The sequence below is a fragment of the Eurosta solidaginis genome, chromosome 2 (genome assembly GCF_040869045.1).
Source record: "Eurosta solidaginis isolate ZX-2024a chromosome 2, ASM4086904v1, whole genome shotgun sequence".
Lineage (NCBI taxonomy): Eukaryota > Metazoa > Arthropoda > Insecta > Diptera > Tephritidae > Eurosta > Eurosta solidaginis.
The window spans coordinates 246,508,480-246,528,214 of record NC_090320.1 but is presented as its reverse complement, the minus strand read 5'-3'; the positions used below and the strand labels follow the sequence as shown (position 1 = coordinate 246,528,214).

Genomic DNA, 19,735 nt, shown 5'->3' with positions numbered 1-19,735 from the left:
ATAGTGAATGAACGAATGATGTATTATGAACATTGGCATATTTTCTAAGGATGAAAAAGAAGAGTTAAGTTATTAAAAAACAAAGTACAGATTTAATGTATTTTACAAAAGCGGGTTATATTTCCCGCGCCTAAAAGTGTGCAATATCAATAAATACTGTTGTAGCAGTAACAGTCGTAATAAAATTCGGAAACATAATCGTAATTAATTAAGAAAATACCTAAATGTAAATATAAGAAAATTTTGAAATTGGAAGTAAAATGTGGGCCAAAAAGTATGAAAGACAAATGTATTACTAATAAGTTTAAGTAAAAGATTTAAAAATACCAAAATGAATTAACGAGAAATTAATGAACGCAGCGTCAGCAACCTTAAAGCAGAAACCTTGGGAGCGCCTGAAAATGTGCACACTAAAATATAATCAAATTCAGATAAAGGTCAAAATGAAAGATGTTAGAATAGCAATGAAATGATTGCAATATGATTTATTTTTGGGCTAATGAACTGACTAAACTTCAGAGCTCCAGTCACAACCTAAAAATTCACAACGCAATGTACAGAAGAGGATAAGCCGTTAATACACAAGCGCTCAACTGGCGCCCGAGCTGAACAGTAAAATGCGTTAAACATTAAGTGAGACTTTACACTCGATCAAAAAACGTGCACACAATTTATAGTGTCGTGCTTGCTATTAGCTGTCAAGCAGGAAACCAAACATGCAAAAGGGGGCGCGACTGTGGTAGGGTTATGCGAGTAAAAGTACGCGACTTAAGCGCCACTGAAAATAAATGCAACTCAATACAAAACGCTTGCCTTCTTCACCCGCTGCAACAGCATTAGAAGAACTCGAGCTAGAATGTGTGCGAGATCGTTGATCGACAGTACATTGAGTAGTATTTGGATTCGCATCAGTCACTGCTTTAGCGCCATCACCATCAGTTTCAACACTCTCATCTACCAACGGTATAGAATTCAATGATGCACCATGTGCTATTAAACCCTTACAAATAGGACAATCCAAGGAGCTGGTAGGTGATGAAATAATTGAAGTGCTACGCGTGGTAGCAGTAACAGCGCCACCTATGCACGCTGATGTACGACTCATACGCGCGTTTTCGATTGTTGGTGTCTCGCCACGCCCAACCGCTGTTGAACCCTCCTCATCTACTGACGCCGAACATAGTGGACAATGCGACATTGATGAGGTTGTTGTTGTACTAGTATCACATTGTGTGCTTGCGCTACTGCCTGATCGACAAAAGCATACACATTCACGACATAACGATGAATAAGCGCTACCTTCACTAAATCCACTACCGCCACCCGACATACAACTAACACAGCTCGAGCACAACGAGCAACGTGAATCTCTGCTGTGTTGTGGCGTCTTCTTGAGAGCTTTTGTAATACCGTGCACCACCTCCGTTGGTAGTTTCTCCTTCTTCCACCAGTGCGCATACATGCCCGAACGAAAGAGTGGTCCATCTGGATTGGTAGTCGCCGTCGACGCTGATGCGTTTGTATGGAGACCATGAAGGCTTGAGGAAAACTGCATATTTGGTTGACTTCCTGTAAGCATTTGGTGACTAGAATGTGATGCTATGGAGTTAATCGTCGCACTGCTAGCAGATATTTGTAATTCGGCAGTAGCTATAGTTGAGTTTGGTGCGTCATCTATCGTTGTATTTAGAATAGGTAGAGAATATTGTTGATGCAAGTGTGGCGCCGCTTCATCGCAGCTGCCAGTATTGTTATCTGTGAGATCTTGAGTTGCTTCCGGTGTAAGAAATTTTGCGCGAAACATGCCGCACACGTCGTAACGTGTGTTGAGATCATTAAAAGTATTGGAATCTGTTGTGGTGGCTGTAACTGGCACTGGCGGCTGCGGCGGTGGCATCATGATATTACCTTCCCCAGGATCAATATCGAAATTTATATATGTATGTATATCATTAACAAGTGGTGGATCTGGTGATGTAATCGTACAACTACCTGCCATGCCAGAATCACTGGAACGTGGACTGGGACATTGTGAACTTTCGCAGCATTTACATTTTGTGCACGTTCCGCTATTTTGATCTTTACGCATTTGCGGCTGCTGACGTTGCATTGGATCTATTGGAATGTTGCGACCTGATGCTGAGTTGTTACCGCCGTCATTGCTTCCGTTTCGATCATTTGACATTTGCACAAATTGATAGCTGATGCAACGTTTAAGTGAATTTGGACGACTTTGTTTATTTTTATCCGATCCCGCGCTCGTACGTTGAGATTCAATATAAAGCTCAGTCGTCGATTGACTTGTATGTAGTATAGCAGCGTCTACAGTGCCGTCTGTTTGATCACTTGTACCACTTTTGTGTCCTTGCTGTTGTTGTTGCGCGCTTTGTGAATTTTGATTATATAGAAATTGTGGTTTGAACATTGTTGGTGGTGATATAATGGCGTCGTAGACAGCTGCAATTCTATATACAACAAAAAAATTGGATTCGTCAACTTTTGTTGAACTGTTTGAAGAAAGAGAGATAATCAGCGCGCTGAACTTTAACCGCCAAAGTGTGATGAGTTTTTTAGATTTTTTAACTTCTTTGGCGAGAAAAGTGATTGAAGCTCTTAATATGGGTTGATGAAATTTTTCATAAGTTTTTGGCCGCAACCTTGTTCGAAAGTGAAAACTTATTCAATTAGAGCTCAGCATTAATCCGTTTAACATTAACTGAGTTGGGATCTATCGAAAATTGGAAAAGCGTCCTATTTTAGAATTCGGTTAAGGAACATCCTCTCCCAGAAATTGTTTATAAATGTTCAAAGTTAGCATAAATTCAATATGAAGACCAAACAAGTTTTTTCAAGAGATCATGCCATAAGTATAAGACAATTTCTGGGCCTCCAAAACATAAGCATTATTTTCGAAGTTCGAAACTGAATCCTCCGTAATATACTTTTTTTGTTAAATTCTATTTAAAAAAAATGTCGGGAAATCTCTTATTTTTCTATTTGGACGGTCTTCGAGATATTATCAAACGTTTTGAACTTTTTTAAGCAACATCCATTATTTTCTAAATTTATCTGCGATTTTAATTTTTGCGGTTTCAAATATTTTAAACTTTTTGACGTTATTATACCTATATTTTCGAAGTCTATGTTCTAATTTATGATTCGAATTATTTTCTAAGTCCAATACAAAGTAAATTTTTCCTAGATATCAAAGATTTAACAATTTTTTATGCTATGTCGTCATTGTTTTCGAAGCTTAATTTTCATTCGATTTTAAAAATTTTAAACCTTTTTATGTAGTAATATCATTTTCAAAATCTATCTTCGAATTTTTTCTTTCGATATCGAACAGTTTAAGATTTTTTATTGATTAAATGATAATTTTCGAAGCCTGTCTTCGAATTTAATACTTCTTCGCTATCAAAGATTTTAAACTTGTTTAAGGTATTATAATATTTTCAAAGTCTTCTGATAACACTACGGACTCATTCAATCTATGTGAGGTCCTCATGGACCGGCCAGTTCAACCTAGCGTTCATATACATATTCTAATTTAATTCTACTCCGATATTGACCATTTCAAAACTTTTTCATTATTTTCGAAGTCTATCTTCGAATTAAACATTTCTTCGCTATCAACGCTTCTAAACTTGTTTAAGCTTTAATATTATTCTCAACATCTATCTACGAATTTAATTTTTTTCGATAACGAACATTTTAAGCTTTTTTATTTAATAAATCATTATTTTCCAAGACTGTCTTCGAACTTAATATTTCTCCGCCATCAAAGATTTTAAACTCGTTTTTAAAGACCATCTTCTAATTAAATTCTTCTCCGATATCGAGCATTTCAAAAATTTTATTTGTTTTATTTTTATTTATTTTTTATTTATGTATATAATTTTTTGTTTTTATCAGTCATCATTTTCGAAATCTGTCTTCGAATTTAATTTCTCTTCCAATCAATTAATTGAAACGTTTTTTTTTGCAATAATCTCACTATTTTCGAATTCAATCTTCGAATCAAATTTAGGTTCAATATATATAGCACTTATGTATGTATTAATATCATTATTCGAAAAGTTGGCGGATTTGGTAATGTGTCATAGGCATTTCTTCGCCAAGCCTTAAAACAAAGCTCTATCATCAGTGATTTGTGCCCGTTTCTTTTGAGGTAAGGTCCGGGCAGCGACCTGTTAACCTAATTCTACCAGAGCAGGCAACTTTTTTTGTGATGCTGTGTATTATAAATAAACGAGCAGGACCCGTGCGCATATTGCGCAACCAATATAAAAGTCTCATCAAATATCAACAAAAATTAGCTGTTCTATCAATAAATTCAAACTTTCAGCTTGCGCTGCCATCTAGTGTATGATAGCAACTGGCAGTAATGCAACCAAAACTTTATTTATAGATTTGGATTCTAAATAAGAGCGAAAAAGGAACCCGTACATAAAAACAGCAATTAGAAATAATATATATATGATGTTCAATAAATATAAGAATATACATATTAGAAAGGTTCCAATTTCGAATATCTGTACTTTGGAGGCTAGCTTCGAAAAAGGCTGAAATTACTTCAACTAATGAACGAAGTTCTTCAAAAGAAAATTGGTTTGGCTAAGCGCCAAACAGTGTAATCGAGTTTTTTCTTCCTTTAATCGAATTTCGTTCGACGTTTTTTATTTCTGTTAAAAGATTCCTTACTACTTCGGCCATGCACTTATGAAAATCTTCATACAAATTTCCTCATAAAATTTTACGAACGTTTGCCTATCCAAACAGCTTTCATCGAAATTATACAAAAGCTCTGCTTGCAGTTTATCCGGTGCAGTTAAACAGGCAGCTGGTAAATCTAAAGTACTGGAATGCGTAACATCATCATCCTCATCGTTGTTGTCATCATTATTGCCATCATCATCATCACCGCCACCTCCTCCATACGCATGCGTAGCATTATCACTCTCGCAGCTGTCACGTTCACGTTTCAATGCATCAACACTCAAATTAGATGGCTCCTTACGATCTTGCCAAGTTGGCACATAAACTGCTGTATTCGAACTACGATTAAAACGATTACCAACAAATAAGTTTGGCATGCTGTGACGTTCTGCATGAGTTTCCTCTGTCTCCTGTTTGGTTATTTTAATTTTCGTTTCATCAGACATATTAGCCAAATCTTCACACGCCACATACGCGCCACCAAAACGTTCACAAAACACAGATGAACCGTGAGAAGCTTGTGAGGCTTGATTATGTACGGCGGCGAGCCGTGCGTTACTTGCTTTATCTTGTGTTAACTCATCCTCCTCCTCCACACAACTGGTAATGCCGCCACTACCACTCAAATCTAAGTGTGCTGTTGTTGTATGTATAATGACGCTATCGGTGGATTTACGTGCGAGTGCTTGCATTGCTTTGGACCCAATGATGAGTGATTCCTTTTGTAAAGCAATAGGACGTGCCGGAGGATCTTCACCGCTATCAGTATCCAATTTAATTAGATTAATAGATGAACGATGTCGTCGTTGTTTGGGCTCTATGGTCACTTCATCAATTGAAGAATCACGTCGATTTGCATGGAATTTAATATATTCGAATGGATTTGAATCACAGTCTGTATATCTCTCATAATCATCATCTTCATCATCATCAGTTTCAGAATCGGTTGGCAATTCGAAAGCATCTTGACGCTCAAGTTCTGAACGTTCCGAGGAATTGGAGTAATCAATAACCGCTTGATGGAGTTGGTCGTTGGATTTGTACACACGTTTCTTACGCATTGGAATTTGTTTTAAGTTGATACTTTGTCGCGCTTGTGGATAGAGCAACATTTTGACTAAATTACTTTTTAAATGTCCCGCCTTTACAAGTTTGGCAAAATGTGCGCTTAATTTAGCATAGGGTGCAGTGGGCGGGTAATTATTCGGTGGTAATGTTATGAGATATGGTTTGCCTGGAGGAGCAGCGTAGTATGCGCAGAGCGAGAAACGTGTACTATAACCGCGCGGATCTAAAATATGTGGGTTCTGCGACGCATTTGTGATTGGTATTGCGCGTATTTTTTATTTTTTATTATTATTTTTTAATTTGGTTGTTAATTCCGAATTCGAATTTTAATGGTTGTTATTATTTAAAAATTGTATTTATTTCAAAATTTATATTTAAGATGTTTGTGAGAACGTTGCAAAAAGTCATCAAAAAAAAATGTAAATACAAAAAATATATTTAAAAAAAGTGTTTATAAAAATATGAAAGAAATATTAAGGGGATTCACAAAGTGTCATAACACGTCACAATAAAATTAAAAAAAAAAAAAAAACTTTACATAATGAGAATATGTGTGCTAAAATACTTTGTGAATTCCTTAAGTAATTAAAAAAGAACCGCAAACTCATATGTCCAATATACTACTTACATGATAACAAAACTACGAACACTCAATACTAATTTCGAAACTCAGTTTCAGCGTGTTGTACCTACAACTTTCAATGTTTTGGAACTCAGTGATATAGTTTTTTGTTTTTTTTTCTATTCGGTTTAATAAAACCAAAATTTTTTTAGTTTTTGAAAATTTAATGTCATTTTCGAACTTCAATTATGATTTGACAATAAAGTAAAAGACGCCCTTGAATTTTTTTTTTAATCTCACTTTTACAAGATACATTTTTGAACGAATATATTGTGTTAGCAAAAACTTCAATTACTTTTAAATTAATTTTAATAAATTTATGGTACTTGGCTTTTGGATACATTAAATTTCAATTGGACCACTGTTGTCATTCAGTTAAATATTTTCAGAAATGTAGTCAAATCAAAATTTACTTCGATGTCATATACTTCACACTTTTTAAGTAATATTATTTTCGACGTTTATCTTCGAATTTAATTTTTCTTCAAAATTATGTATTGAAGACCTTTTTGTTATTTGTTCAAATTCATCACAAATCGATACCGAAATTTGTTAACTCTTTTAACTACTTTCAAAGTCTATAATCAAATTTAATTATTTTTCGAAACCAAACATTTTGAAGTTTTTTTATGTAATAGTATTATTTTCGAAGTTCATCTTTCAAATTTACCTTTTGTATCAAAAAGTTTTAACTTTTTTGTGTAATAATCTCATAACTTTCGAAGTCTATCTTCGAATTAAATTTTTTTTATTTTAAACTTTTGTATGATGTATTATGATCAAACTCAATCTTTGAACTTAATGTTTCTTCGATATCGAACATTTTAAACTTTTATATTTCTTCCATATCAAAGATTACAAACTTTGTGCTATAACATTATTTTCAAAGTCTATTCGCGAATTTAATTGTTCGTCGATATGAACAATTTTTAACTTTTTTATGTAATAAATCACTATTTTCGAGGCCTCTCTGCGAATTAAATTTTCTTCGATATCAAAAATTGTTTGCCCTATTATTTAATAGCATTACTACTTTTAAAATCTATCTTCGAATTTAAGTTTTTAGTCAACATCATTACTTTTGAAGATCATCATCGAATTCAACTTTTTTCTTCGATATCACATTTTAAACATTTTTTTTTTTAATAATCTCACTATTTTCTAAGAGATTTATCGCATAAAATTTTAAAATTTGTAGAGCTTATTTTTATCTCAAAATGTTATTAATTTCGAGTTTAACTTGTCTTTCAATTTCGTTTTCGAACTTAATTTTTTCGTCAAGGTTATAATATTATTATTTTCAAAGTCAATTTGCTTTTCGAAACATGTTATTTATACGGCTGTTTCCATATTCGAGTCTCACGTTTTTTCATCAAATTCCATGGCTGAATTCAAATAATTAAACATAATTTATTAAGGCAGATATTAGAAATCTATTTCAAAACGTTTCGAACATACAGCACATCAAACTTCGTATTTAACTTTCCTTTCTTATCAAACAAACTAACTCTTTTTTAACTCTTCATTTTCGAAATTTATTATTTTGATGAACCTAAAGATTAATTTTGATTATTTAAGCTTTATTTGCAATCTTTGAAATTTTTTTCGCTCAAATTGAATATCCACGTTCAAATTCAACTTTTTTAATTAGTGTTTTGCGAATATTTTCGTTTCGAAATATTTTATGGCGAATACTTAATGAAAAATGTTTATCTTTTATTTTCGAATTTTGGTCGTAATAAATTTTTTTTAATTAAGTTACCGATTTGGATTTTTTCGAACATCAACAATTAACTTCGGCTTTAAATTTTTTATTCGTTGGAAGCCACTTGGGATAAAGCCAAAGAATACAGTTTAATATGAGTTTAATATTATTTTCGAAGCTTATTTCGAAATATAAAATGTATTCGAAACGTTTTTTAAGTGCGAATCTTATTCACCTCAAAATGGCTGGAATTGTTATTTGTTCCAAATTTGGTGTAAATAAATTAAAGCAAGCTATTTTATTTTGGAACTACAATTCAAACAGTAGTATTTGATATTTTTTTTTTTTTCCAAATAAATATTTGCTTTTGAACTTCGATTTTGTTCGCTATACAGGTTTGAAATTTAGATAACAATTACAATTGTTTCGCTTTTTCGAAATTTCCATTTTTATTTTTGATGTTACTCGCCCAATTATTTCGAAATTAAAATTCTTCTAAATATCTCAAATTCAAAATAAAAAACAAAATCCAGTTTAAAATTTAAAGGTTAAGTTTTTTGAGAATATGCTTTTCGAATATAACTTACTATTAGTTGTACTATATATTCCTAAAAAAATCAGACAATTTTGTAAAATCATATTTTCGATATTTAATTGTTATTGTTTCATGAAACGTATATTTTTTTGGAAATTCGATCACCGACAATTTTAATTGAATGAAACCCTCGAAAGCAGGAAGTTGCAAATATAATACTGTTTTTTTTTTCGAAAATTCGAACTTCGAAAATCAATTTTCGAAATTAGGTATTGATAAAAAAAATAATATAAAGAAAGCGAAATTGTATATGTGTTTGAGGTTTTAAAAACAAAAAAAAATCGAAATCAGTATTTCTCTTCAATCAACTTACATGTGGTGGTGGTTGTGGCGCATGCCCATTACTCCCGGCGCTGATCGATGTATTGCTTAAATTACTTAATTGACGTTTAATACCAATTGGTATTGATGGATTGGCTGAATTTAACAGATCTACCCATTTGGTCGCCTCGTTGGGACCTTGGCACACAGCAACAATGCGCTCTATTAAAGGACCACTTATTTCAAATGCATTTTTCACTGTATCGCTATCTTCGAGACGATTCACAATAATACCAGTGAGAGGCAGTTTTCCCTGAGAAAAAAAAGTATGAGAAAGTAAATTGATAAAAATATGCTTATAAATATACCTCATATATAAAGGCACTCATTCTTTGGCTAACACTGAGTATCAACAAAGTTTGTGGGAAAAGCACAAAATAACGATCTCGGTGGTCTGGGCCGACAGCAACGCTGCCCATATGTATAATATCACCTGGGTTGAAACACAAAGTGAATTCAATAAATTTTACAAAGAAGTGAAGGTTTTATAGCGATTTATCGGTTACCTAGCGAACTGAGTTCTTGACCCTGCCAGCCGCGCACCGGTCCCGTTAAAACTTGTAGTTCAAGTTCCTTTTGTCGCCTCGTTGCTGAGCATGCCGCCTATTTGTTTCAAAGGAAAAATTATTTAGCATATTTTTAAGGATTGTTTGTTTGGCTTAACGTACCGCAATATCTTTATAAACAGCTACACTTCGTTGTGTATCACCTCGATCTGGATGACTACTCTCCATATGTCGCTCAAGCTCTTGCAACATAGCAGAATATTTATCCAATCTTCGAAAGGGTTTTGAAAGGCCAGTTGTTAACACTAGAAGACCAGGAGAAGCTGCTCCTTGACGTTCCATATACTTTTCTAATTCATCTCTGGATAAAAAAAAGAAAAACACGGTAAGTAGGGAATTGCATTTTCGAAAATTTAAGTAAGTTTTCCGCTATAGTGAGACGCACCGGCCGGCCTCTGTGCAGTGCTTGGTCAGCTGGCTCAAAGACCATCTACAATGAGCTATTTGAAGGTGGCCACTAAAACTCCAAATTTCCAACAGACCATCAAGCTCGGTCCACAACTACCCGTTCGGACCAACTTAGTCAAATAACCATGAAACCCATCACGGAGGGTATCTTGAAATTTTCTTCTCACCGTTTTGTCAGGCCTGAAGCTTAATTATGTCTAGGACTCAGAGAAGAAGGGACAGAACCCTCCCTCCTTTGTAGTATACCTGTACACACTTTTCTTAAAATTTTCCATCCCGCTGGGACCATTATGTTACATAGAAGACTATTAAAGGATTCAATCTAGATTTAAATGGCTCCTTTGATCACCACATGAAAATGTAGGCGCCAAAAGCGATTTTGAAACCATTATTGTTGAATTGCGCGCTGAGCCCAGAATCCTTTCCTCCCGATAAGAATCATGGCTTTTGGATCAGCGCTACGTCAATCAAACCGTCATAAAGGTTTAGAAGACGTTCGCTCAACACCACTTCACTGTGTTGTATGTTTATTTATAGTACCAGCAACATAATTGAGCTTTTGCTTTATCTCCAACACCTACGTCATTACACTATGTGCTTGGTCTATGTGCTCTTCCTACCTCGCCCACTTCTTGCGAGTAATGATTGTTGTCTTTCTTTTCTTCCTGCTACGTGTACAGCAAATCCCTAGCCTGTTTGTTTATTTGAAAGATGTCGTGTTTATTCCTACTTTACAATCCCGTGTCGGTATATTCCGGTTCTGACGCTGCCAAAGGACCGCACAACGTCCAACATCGCAACACGAGGGATTCATACGTTGGCCTTTGATGTGGGTAGATCCGTGCTCTATCCACTACCTGAAACCATGCGCTCGTGCTTTACCTTGGGAGGTTGAAAGCTCGCAATGCTGTCGAACGCCATCAACTTAGCCTCATTGTGCCGCCCTTATTTTGACATTGAAGCTGAAGAATTCGTTTTTATATATCTCTACCTTTGAGTAGGTTGTAATTCTGGAATAGCTGCGAAATATCAGCACCTCAGTCAGGAACATTCGAAGCTTTATTATTAACTCCCCCTAGCTTATCCTCACGGCCCTGTTACTGGGTGTTTCTGCGTCCACATTCTTCTTATGTCCTTTGCTTTATCCACATTATTAGATTCTGAGTGGTTTATATTGATCGTATGGCCGGTCTAATAGTTAATATAATAACCCGTTTGCCTCAACAGCGCTCTTTCTGTGATAAGGCCCCGGTATCCGAAAGGCTCCGGTGAAATACAGCGAAATATACCCTCAGCCAAGCCCTTATACCATCGACAAGGTGCCTTTCTAAGTGGGGGTGGTTTTGTTAAAAGTTTTAACAGAAACTCCACGAAGTTTCTATCTGTCCACTTTTACTAGAACTTCATTTTTTTTCTCTAGCTCGTCATCTGCTTCATCACCTATCTAGGTTGTGCTACATCCGCCACCATTTTATCTTCACCGTTGCCGCTATCTTGTATTCAAGCTATACCTCTAATGCCCTAATTTCGAATCGTTTCTAAAACTTTCTAGTCGTCGTCACAGTTTTCACCACAATTTCCCCTTTGTTACACAATAACAACAACCAACTCACTTGTGCTTATCGAGTATAACAATCGCTTTTGGATGCGCAGCACAATACGCCTGATGCACTTGTTTCATATGTGGTGCTTTTGTTAAAAATAATTTGCCAACCCGATCATTGCATTCTTCCATTTTTTTGAGTAATTCTTCGTGAGTTCGCACGACTTCCACAAAATTGCACATCAACTGGGCATACTCATCAAGGCTGAGTCTACAAGAGATAAGCAGAGAAATTAATTAAAAATAATAGATATTTTCTCTTAAATTGTACTCACATTTGTGTCTGTTGTAATGGTTTGAGAAAATTTTCGAATAAACCTTGTACCTCGGCTACATGCGCCCGTTCCGAGTCAAGCAAATCATTCAATACAACTGAACGATATTCCTGTATCTCTTCCGGTGGTCGTATCGTTTCTGTAATTGGCAATGGCGCTTTATATTCGTTAACATAATTGCTGGGAAACCAGCCAGTCTTATCGTTGAGTGTACCCTCCCACCAGCCACCCTCTTCGCGTTGTGTAACTGTAATGAGGTCACCTTTCTTGAAACATAATTCATCATTATTGCCACCTTTGAAGGAATATTCGGCTTGCACAATGAGTGGTTGCGACATGTTGATGTTGTGGCCACTTCTGATGCTATTTTGAATATTTTTATTGTCAAATTTACTGCAGTTTTCTTGTTCCTTTTTTCACAGTCCCGTTTTCGGCTAGTTTAATGTGATGTAAAATGTTGGTGTTGAGTTGGCGCGAAAAATTTTGAATTCGAGTTACTTGTACGTTGCTGTTCGTCTTTTTTCTCACCCTGTAGTCAAAACTGTATGAGGAAAAGAGAAAAAAGTTTGGTTAGAAGACTGATGTATAAATGTGTATGAAAATATACTTTTCCCAAGATCTCGAACAGTATTCGGACTTCTACCAATAAATCCGAAGAGCTAAACCCGTTTTCTAAACATGAGGCTTAATACGAGGCAAATTTCATAAAAAACTTACTGTACCAAACATTTATGGGGGTGTTGCGGATAAGGCCAGTCCTTTGCCATATAGAAATCAGGGAGGCTCCATTACAAGCGACAAGTGGAAAGTGCTAGTCGACATGAAAAAAAATGTACAAGGCAGGCAAAAAACTATTTGAATTTTGCATTGAAGGCATAGGAAATTAAGTGGTCATAAAGTTAACTTTCTCTGTATGTGCCCAATATTTGATTTTACTGTTATACCAGGCTGATGCATTACCTCTTACTCTATCAAACTGCAACACAAAGTCATTTTTGGTAAAAATTGTACTTAGAAGGTCGACGATATGGTACTAGCCCGACTTCCTCGGGATAGAATTATTAGGCAATTTTAATCGTCGTCTCTTACGGAAGAGATTCCTAGCCACGGGAATGTTTTAAGACTTTCAACTGCCGGTAGTGAGTACCATAAGATTCCAAAGAGTTCTCAATTATGGCAGTCATCGGCAATATATTTAATAGGCTAGTGGGTTGCTGCGCTTTCACTTGAACCGGTCATTGCTACTAATGACTCTTAGCTAAGTGGAAGTGTGGCCGGTGGTACTCTCAACTAACTCACTTATCTAGTTGCCATCATCGCGTGGATGATGCGCGCATTATATGAGTGGCCTGTACAGACAAGTTTTAGATCGAGGAGTTGCTCACAAAACAGGCAGCTTATGATATCGCCCCCTAACTCTCCCAATTGCTCCATTATAGCGATCTTCGACCTAATGTTGAACCAAAGGATGTTAGATCATATTTGTAGCTCACTATGTGCCGTCGGTGCTGCTACTAAAGCGTCACAGCGAGCACATTACGATGAGAAGTGCAGCAGAAAAGGACGCTGTTTACATGGTAAAAAGTTGCGTAAGGGCGCAAAGCGCGCTGTAAGTGACGCAGTGAATTTATACTCTTACTATGTGATGATCGTTGGTCGGGAGCAGTCAGGCAAAAGATTTCAAACTACTGAGTGGCGAAGGACCGTATCACGAGGAGGATCAGAACAGCGACAAATTGGCGACGGTATGATAGCCTTCAGAGCAGAGGAGCGATCAAGTGGCAGTGGCTGCTCTTACAGGGGCAGTCGTCAAAGGTCCTTCGCTTAACAGGGTGGTTGTTGTTGTTTTAACGATAATAACACTTCCCGAAGGATTTCAGGAGTGTTAGTAGTGTTGATAGTCCTTTATCGTACATATATCCTGTACGTTCCGGTAATTAGAACCGTTAAGGTATCAGCCCGGCCATCTCGCAAATGATTTGATATAACCATTCTGAACCTGCTAGGTCATCGCACCTTCGCCAACTAGTTCCGTGAGGAAGATTGGCGTTAGATAGAGATACTTCAAGTCACTCTAACTGCATTCCTACCTCCTTGTCAAACGGCTACGCTGTGGCTATTTATTCAGCGGCGTATGCCTGTGTAGATTCATGTCGTCATTTATGTTTGTCATTTATGGCGATTTAAGGATTTTCTTGATCTTTGACCGTTAGGCTAGGTTAGATTGTACTGGCCGGTCCATGAGGACCTTTTATACGACTGAATGAGTCCGTAGTGTTATCAGAAGTTTATTTAACGACCAAACTGAAAAACCCTTTGACTGTTACGCTATCGTAGTCTTGATAACCCGCTTTTCTTCCTTTGTAGGATTTTAGGGGCTACGAAATCTAAGGGGAATTCAGACATGGTCAAATTTTGGAGGCACAATTTGGTTGTCTCTTGAGTGTGCTCTGGTATTAAAAGAACATAAATTATTCAGTTAGTCGGATCTTCCGATCAATATGTGCACAAATGGCTGTCCAGCATAAAGGCGACTTCCAGGGCAGGTCTACTACCTGTTCCCAAATAAAGAAGGGGTACACCTACATTTTGGCAGCCACGTTACTGTTGGTGCAAATAACTCCAGTCTTAAAATCGATGCAAATTCGAAAACGAGGACTGAGTAAGCAATTGAGAAGTGAATTATTTATAAAGAAAAAAAAAAAAAAACAAGGCTCACGGATACCCCAGCTGGTTAGGGGGCTTAGAATATACCCGCGGTAGGTATGCCTGTCGTGAACCCAAATTTATTCAAACGGTTGTGCAGCGCAACCCTCTCAAGAGGTTGCCAGCGCAATATATAGCTTCTCCAACCCAATTATCAACCTCACCTACCCGTGGAGAATTGATTAATTAACAGCCGAGGCTCTGGTAACCTCGAACTTCTGATGGATCTAGGGGGTGGGGGCGGTATGGCCCAGAAGGCTTCATGTGGTCATACCAAGTCCTTCCCGAGATGGTCGGGCTAGTACCTAAGGTGCTTGGTACCGGAAAGTACCGGATATGCATCCCGCAAAGGACCATCAATATCTATAACACACCCAAAGGCCTTCGGGGAGTGTCCTTATCGCTACAGCAACAACAACAACAACAAGGCTTACGTGCTATAAGTCTGTCATCATGCCTGGCCCGGACCCATTTACCACGGCAAAAAAAACGAGATGGAACGTGCAGTATTCGATAAAAGTTAAAGGCAATTAGAAGCATGGTGCAACTGGTAAAAGGCTTTGCTAGCAGGACCATGCCCTGCGAATGAATAAAAAATGAAGCTAAGTATATTTTGGGACATCAGACTTTTGACAGCAGAGGAAGCGGACAGATACAGTTGGAAATAACAGACGGAGGGTGACGTGATCTCATTTGGTGTTTCCAATGGCGCTTGCTTTAATACGTAATGACAAAAATAACTTAGGTTGTTTTACCCCAATTTGACTGCACGTGGCTGATAGAAACATAAAAATATCAACATAAAATTTCATTTTTTTTTTTGTAGAGAGCATTTGGAAATATTTTCCATAAATACAGTCCTTTTATATGTTCATAAAAACATTTCCTCTCAATTCAACACATTAGCGTGTGTATGTGCGCAAGTAAATATTTACATTTCGTCACAAAGAAGAAAGAAAATATTCCAAGGTTGCCAAGGTCGACGTAACTCAGTCAGTGAGTCAGTTGATTTTACGGCGGTCATCGCCATTTTCACATTTCTGTAAATCAAATGCAAAACATTCGTGCCGTTCACAACTTTTTTTCACACCTCGCTAAAAAGCATTGCTATAAAATTATTTAAGTAGAGCACATTTAATACCATTAATATTAACCTTCAAAAACATGGTCCATTTTTATACTCAGCTGGGCAGAGCTCACAGAGTATATTAATTTTGTTTGCATAACGGTCCCCCGTAACGGCATAAACTAATCGAGATAGATATAGACTTCTATATATCAAAATGATCTGGACGAAAAAAGAAATTCATTCCACGCTCACTTTTTCGATATCGAAAATTTCGAAAAACCGAAAAAGTGCGATAATTCATTACCAAAGACGGATAAAGCGATGAAACTTGGTAGGTGGGTTGGCCTTATGACGCATAATATAAAATTTGTAAAATTCTGGACAATGGGCGTGGCACCGCCCACTTTTAAAAGAATGTAATTTAAAAGTTTTGCAAGCTGTAATTTGGCAGCTGAGCATGTAACGTTTGGTTACAAAGAAAAAAAAAACAAGGCTCACGAATACCCCAGCGGGTTAGGGGGTTTAGAATATGGCCGCGGTAGGTATGCCTTCGGGTCAGATTATGTATGACGCCGTGACCCTTTGCGTCGCATTTACTCACATTCAGTCACCACTATATAATACCAAGCATTTTATTTTTTAAGGCATTCAGGTTTACTGCCACTCACTGAAGTGAATGAATTTTGATTTATACGAGAAGAAATTACTCATTGCAATTTTTTTACCGGTTTGGGGATTCTCAAAAAAAAATCGAATCGATTTTAAATCGATATCATGTGATTTGTTTTTTTTCCTCTCTTGGTACTGTATTGAATTATTTCAACTTTATTAAATCTATATAATCTGAGTCGTTATGTCAGCAATCTTGGACATCGGCAAAGAATGTGATGAATCGACTCCACTTCCACCTCGTTCTAAAATCTTCTGCATAGGGAAGGTATAAGTCATCAATAAATCAGCGACCCCTCTCTTTATAAATTCGTTACCTTTGGGGAGAGAGCTCAATCCTAACCTAACGTGGGTATAGGGACCTTGCGCAATAATGCTTGTTGGTTTCGATAAAGCTCCTTGCTCTAATAGTCTATTACTGCATATTTATTAGAAGAAAGGAAAGAGAGGAAGATAGTGGTGCTTTTCGGACCCTTTCCTATCTATCTGAGCAACGAACTACTCCTTTTTATACTCAGCTGAGCAGAGCTCACAGAGTATATTAATTTTGTTCGCATAACGGTACCCATAACGGCATAATCGAGATAGATATAGACTTCTATATACCTATCAAAATAATCTGGGCAAAAAAAGAAATTCATTTAGCCATGTCCGTCCGCCCGTCCGTACGTCTGTCCGTAAACACAACTTGAGTAAATTTTGAGGTATCTTAATGAAATTTGGTATATAAGTTCTCAGATCGCTATTTAAAATGAATGAAATCGGACTATAACCACGCCCAATTTTACTATATCGAAAATTTCGAAAATCATAAAAAGTGCGATAATTCATTACCAAAGACAGAAAAAGCGATGAAGCTTGGTAGGTGGGTTGACCTTATGACGCAGAATAGAAAATTAGTAAATTTTGGACAATGGGCGTGCCACCGCCCACTTTTAAAAGAAGGTAATTTAAAAGTTTGGCCAGCTGTAATTTGGCAGTCGTTGAAGATATTATGATGAAATTTGGCAGGACCGTTACTTCTATTACTATATGTGTGCTAAATAAAAACAAGTAAGGAAGGTTAAGTTCGGGTGTAACCGAACATTACATACTCAGTTGAGAGCTATGGTGACAACATAAGGGAAAATAACCATGTAGGAAAATGAACCGAGGGAAACCCTGGAATGTGTTTGTATGACATGTGTATCAAATGAAACGCATTAAAGAGTATTTTATGAGGGAGTGGGCCATAATTCTATAGGTGGACGCCATTTAGGGATATCGCCGTAAAGGTGGATCAGGGTTGACTCTAGAATTTGGTTGTACGATATGGGTATCAAATGAAAGGTGTTAATGAATATTTTAAAAGGGAGTAATCCTTAGTTCCATAGGTGGACGCCGTTTCGAGATATCTCCATAAAGGTGGGCCAGGGGTGACCCTAGAACTTGTTTGCACAATATGGGTATCAAAAGAAAGGTGTTAATGAGTATTTTAAAAGGGAGTGATCCTTAGTTCCATAGGTGGACGCCGTTTCGAGATATCGCCATAAAGGTGAACCAGGGGTGACACTAGAATTTGTTTGTACGATATGGGTATCAAATTAAAGGTATTAGTGAGGGGTTTAAAAGGGAGTGGTGGTAGTTGTATAGGTGGACGCCTTTTCGAGGTATCGCTATAAAGGTGGACCAGGGGTGACTCTAGAATATGTTTGTACGATATGGGTATCAAATGAAAGGTGTTAATGAGTATTTTGAAAGAGCGTGGTGCTTAGTTCTATAGGTGGACGCCTTTTCGAGATATCGCCATAAAGGTAGACCAGGGGTGACTCTAGAATGTGTTTGTACGATATTGGTATCAAATTAAAGGTATTAATGAGGGTTTTAAAAGGGAGTGGTGCTAGTTGTATATGTGAAGGCGTTTTCCAGATATCGACCAAAATGTGGGCCAGGGTGACCCAGAACATCATCTGTTGGATACCGCTAATTTATTTATATATGTAATACCTGCCAAGATTTCAAGGGTTTTTTATTTCGCCCTGCAGAACTTTTTCATTTTCTTCTACTTAATATGGTAGGTGTCACAACCATTTTACAAAGTTTTTTCTAAAGTTATATTACGCGTCAATAAGCCAATCCAATTACCATGTTTCATCCCTTTTTTCGTATTTGGTATAGAATTATGGCTTTTTTTTCATTTTTCGTAATTTTCGATATCGAAAAAGTGGGCGTGGTCATAGTCGGATTTCGTTCATTTTTATACCAAGATAAAGCGAGTTCAGATAAGATTTGTCGATTTTTGCTCAAGTTATCGTGTTAACGGCCATGTGGAAGGACAGACGGTCGACTGTGTATAAAAACTGGACGTGGCTTCAACCGATTTCACCCATTTTCACAGAAAACAGTTAGCGTCATAAAATCTATGCCCCTACGAAATTTCAAAAGGATTGGTAAATTTTTGTTCGACTTATGGCATTAAAAGTATTCTAGACAAATTAAATGAAAAACGGCGGAGCCACGCCCATTTTGAAATTTTCTTTTATTTTTGTATTTTGTTGCACCATATCATTACTGGAGTTGAATGTTGACATAATTTACTTATGTATATATTGTAAAGATATTACATTTTTTGTTAAAATTTTACTTAAAAAAATTTTTTTTTTAAAGTGGGCGTGGTCCTTCTCCGATTTTGCTAATTTTTATTAAGCGTACATATAGTAATAGGAGTAACGTTCCTGCCAAATTTCATCATGATATCTTCAGCGACTGCCAAATTACAGCTTGCAAAACTTTTAAATTACCTTCTTTTAAAAGTGGGCGGTGCCACGCCCATTGTCCAAAATTTTACTAATTTTCTATTCTGCGTCACAAGTTCAACTCACCTACCAAGTTTCACCGCTTTATCTGTCTTTGGTAATGAATTATCGCACTTTTTAGGTTTTTCGAAATTTTCGATATCGAAAAAGTGGGTGTGGTTATAGTGCGATATCGTTCATTTTGAATAGCGAAATGCTTTGAGTGCTCAGGAACCTACATACCAAATTTCATCAAGATACCTCAAAATTTACTCAAGTTATCGTGTATCGGCGGCTACCGTGGTGTGATGGTAGCGTGCTCCGCCTACCACACCGTATGCCCTGGGCTCGCACCCCGGGCAAAGCAACATCAAAATTTTAGAAATAAGGTTTTTCAATTAGAAGAAAATTTTTCTAAGCGGGGTCGCCCCTCGGCAGTGTTTGGCAAGCGCTCCGGGTGTATTTCTGCCATGAAAAGCTCTCAGTGAAAACTCATCTGCCTTGCATATGCCGTTCGGAGTCGGCATAAAACATGTAGGACCCGTCCGGCCAATTTGTAGGGAAAATCAAGAGGAGCACGACGCAAATTGGAAGAGAAGCTCGGCCTAAGACCTCTTCGGAGGTTATCGCGCCTT

The 19,735-nt window shown here is 36.9% G+C and overlaps 1 protein-coding gene across 9 annotated transcripts in view; it reads right to left on the bottom strand.

Annotated features, from left to right (window-relative positions):
• RtGEF (Rho-type guanine nucleotide exchange factor) overlaps positions 1-19,735 on the bottom strand; it is a 141,289-nt gene that overhangs the window by 23,666 nt on the left and 97,888 nt on the right. For 5 of the 9 annotated variants that reach the window (XM_067767524.1, XM_067767526.1, XM_067767523.1 and 2 more), the window contains 8 exons: positions 11,883-12,423; positions 11,618-11,818; positions 9,699-9,897; positions 9,537-9,633; positions 9,339-9,463; positions 9,023-9,283; positions 4,765-6,026; positions 814-2,465 (listed from right to left, as the gene is read on the bottom strand). In XM_067767524.1, the coding sequence (XP_067623625.1) occupies positions 814-2,465; positions 4,765-6,026; positions 9,023-9,283; positions 9,339-9,463; positions 9,537-9,633; positions 9,699-9,897; positions 11,618-11,818; positions 11,883-12,220 (4,135 nt within the window). In that variant the 5' untranslated portion in view covers positions 12,221-12,423. The remainder of the gene's footprint in view (positions 1-813; positions 2,466-4,764; positions 6,027-9,022; positions 9,284-9,338; positions 9,464-9,536; positions 9,634-9,698; positions 9,898-11,617; positions 11,819-11,882; positions 12,424-19,735) is intronic. The other 4 variants (XM_067767527.1, XM_067767528.1, XM_067767529.1 and 1 more) reach the window with 1 other exon arrangement.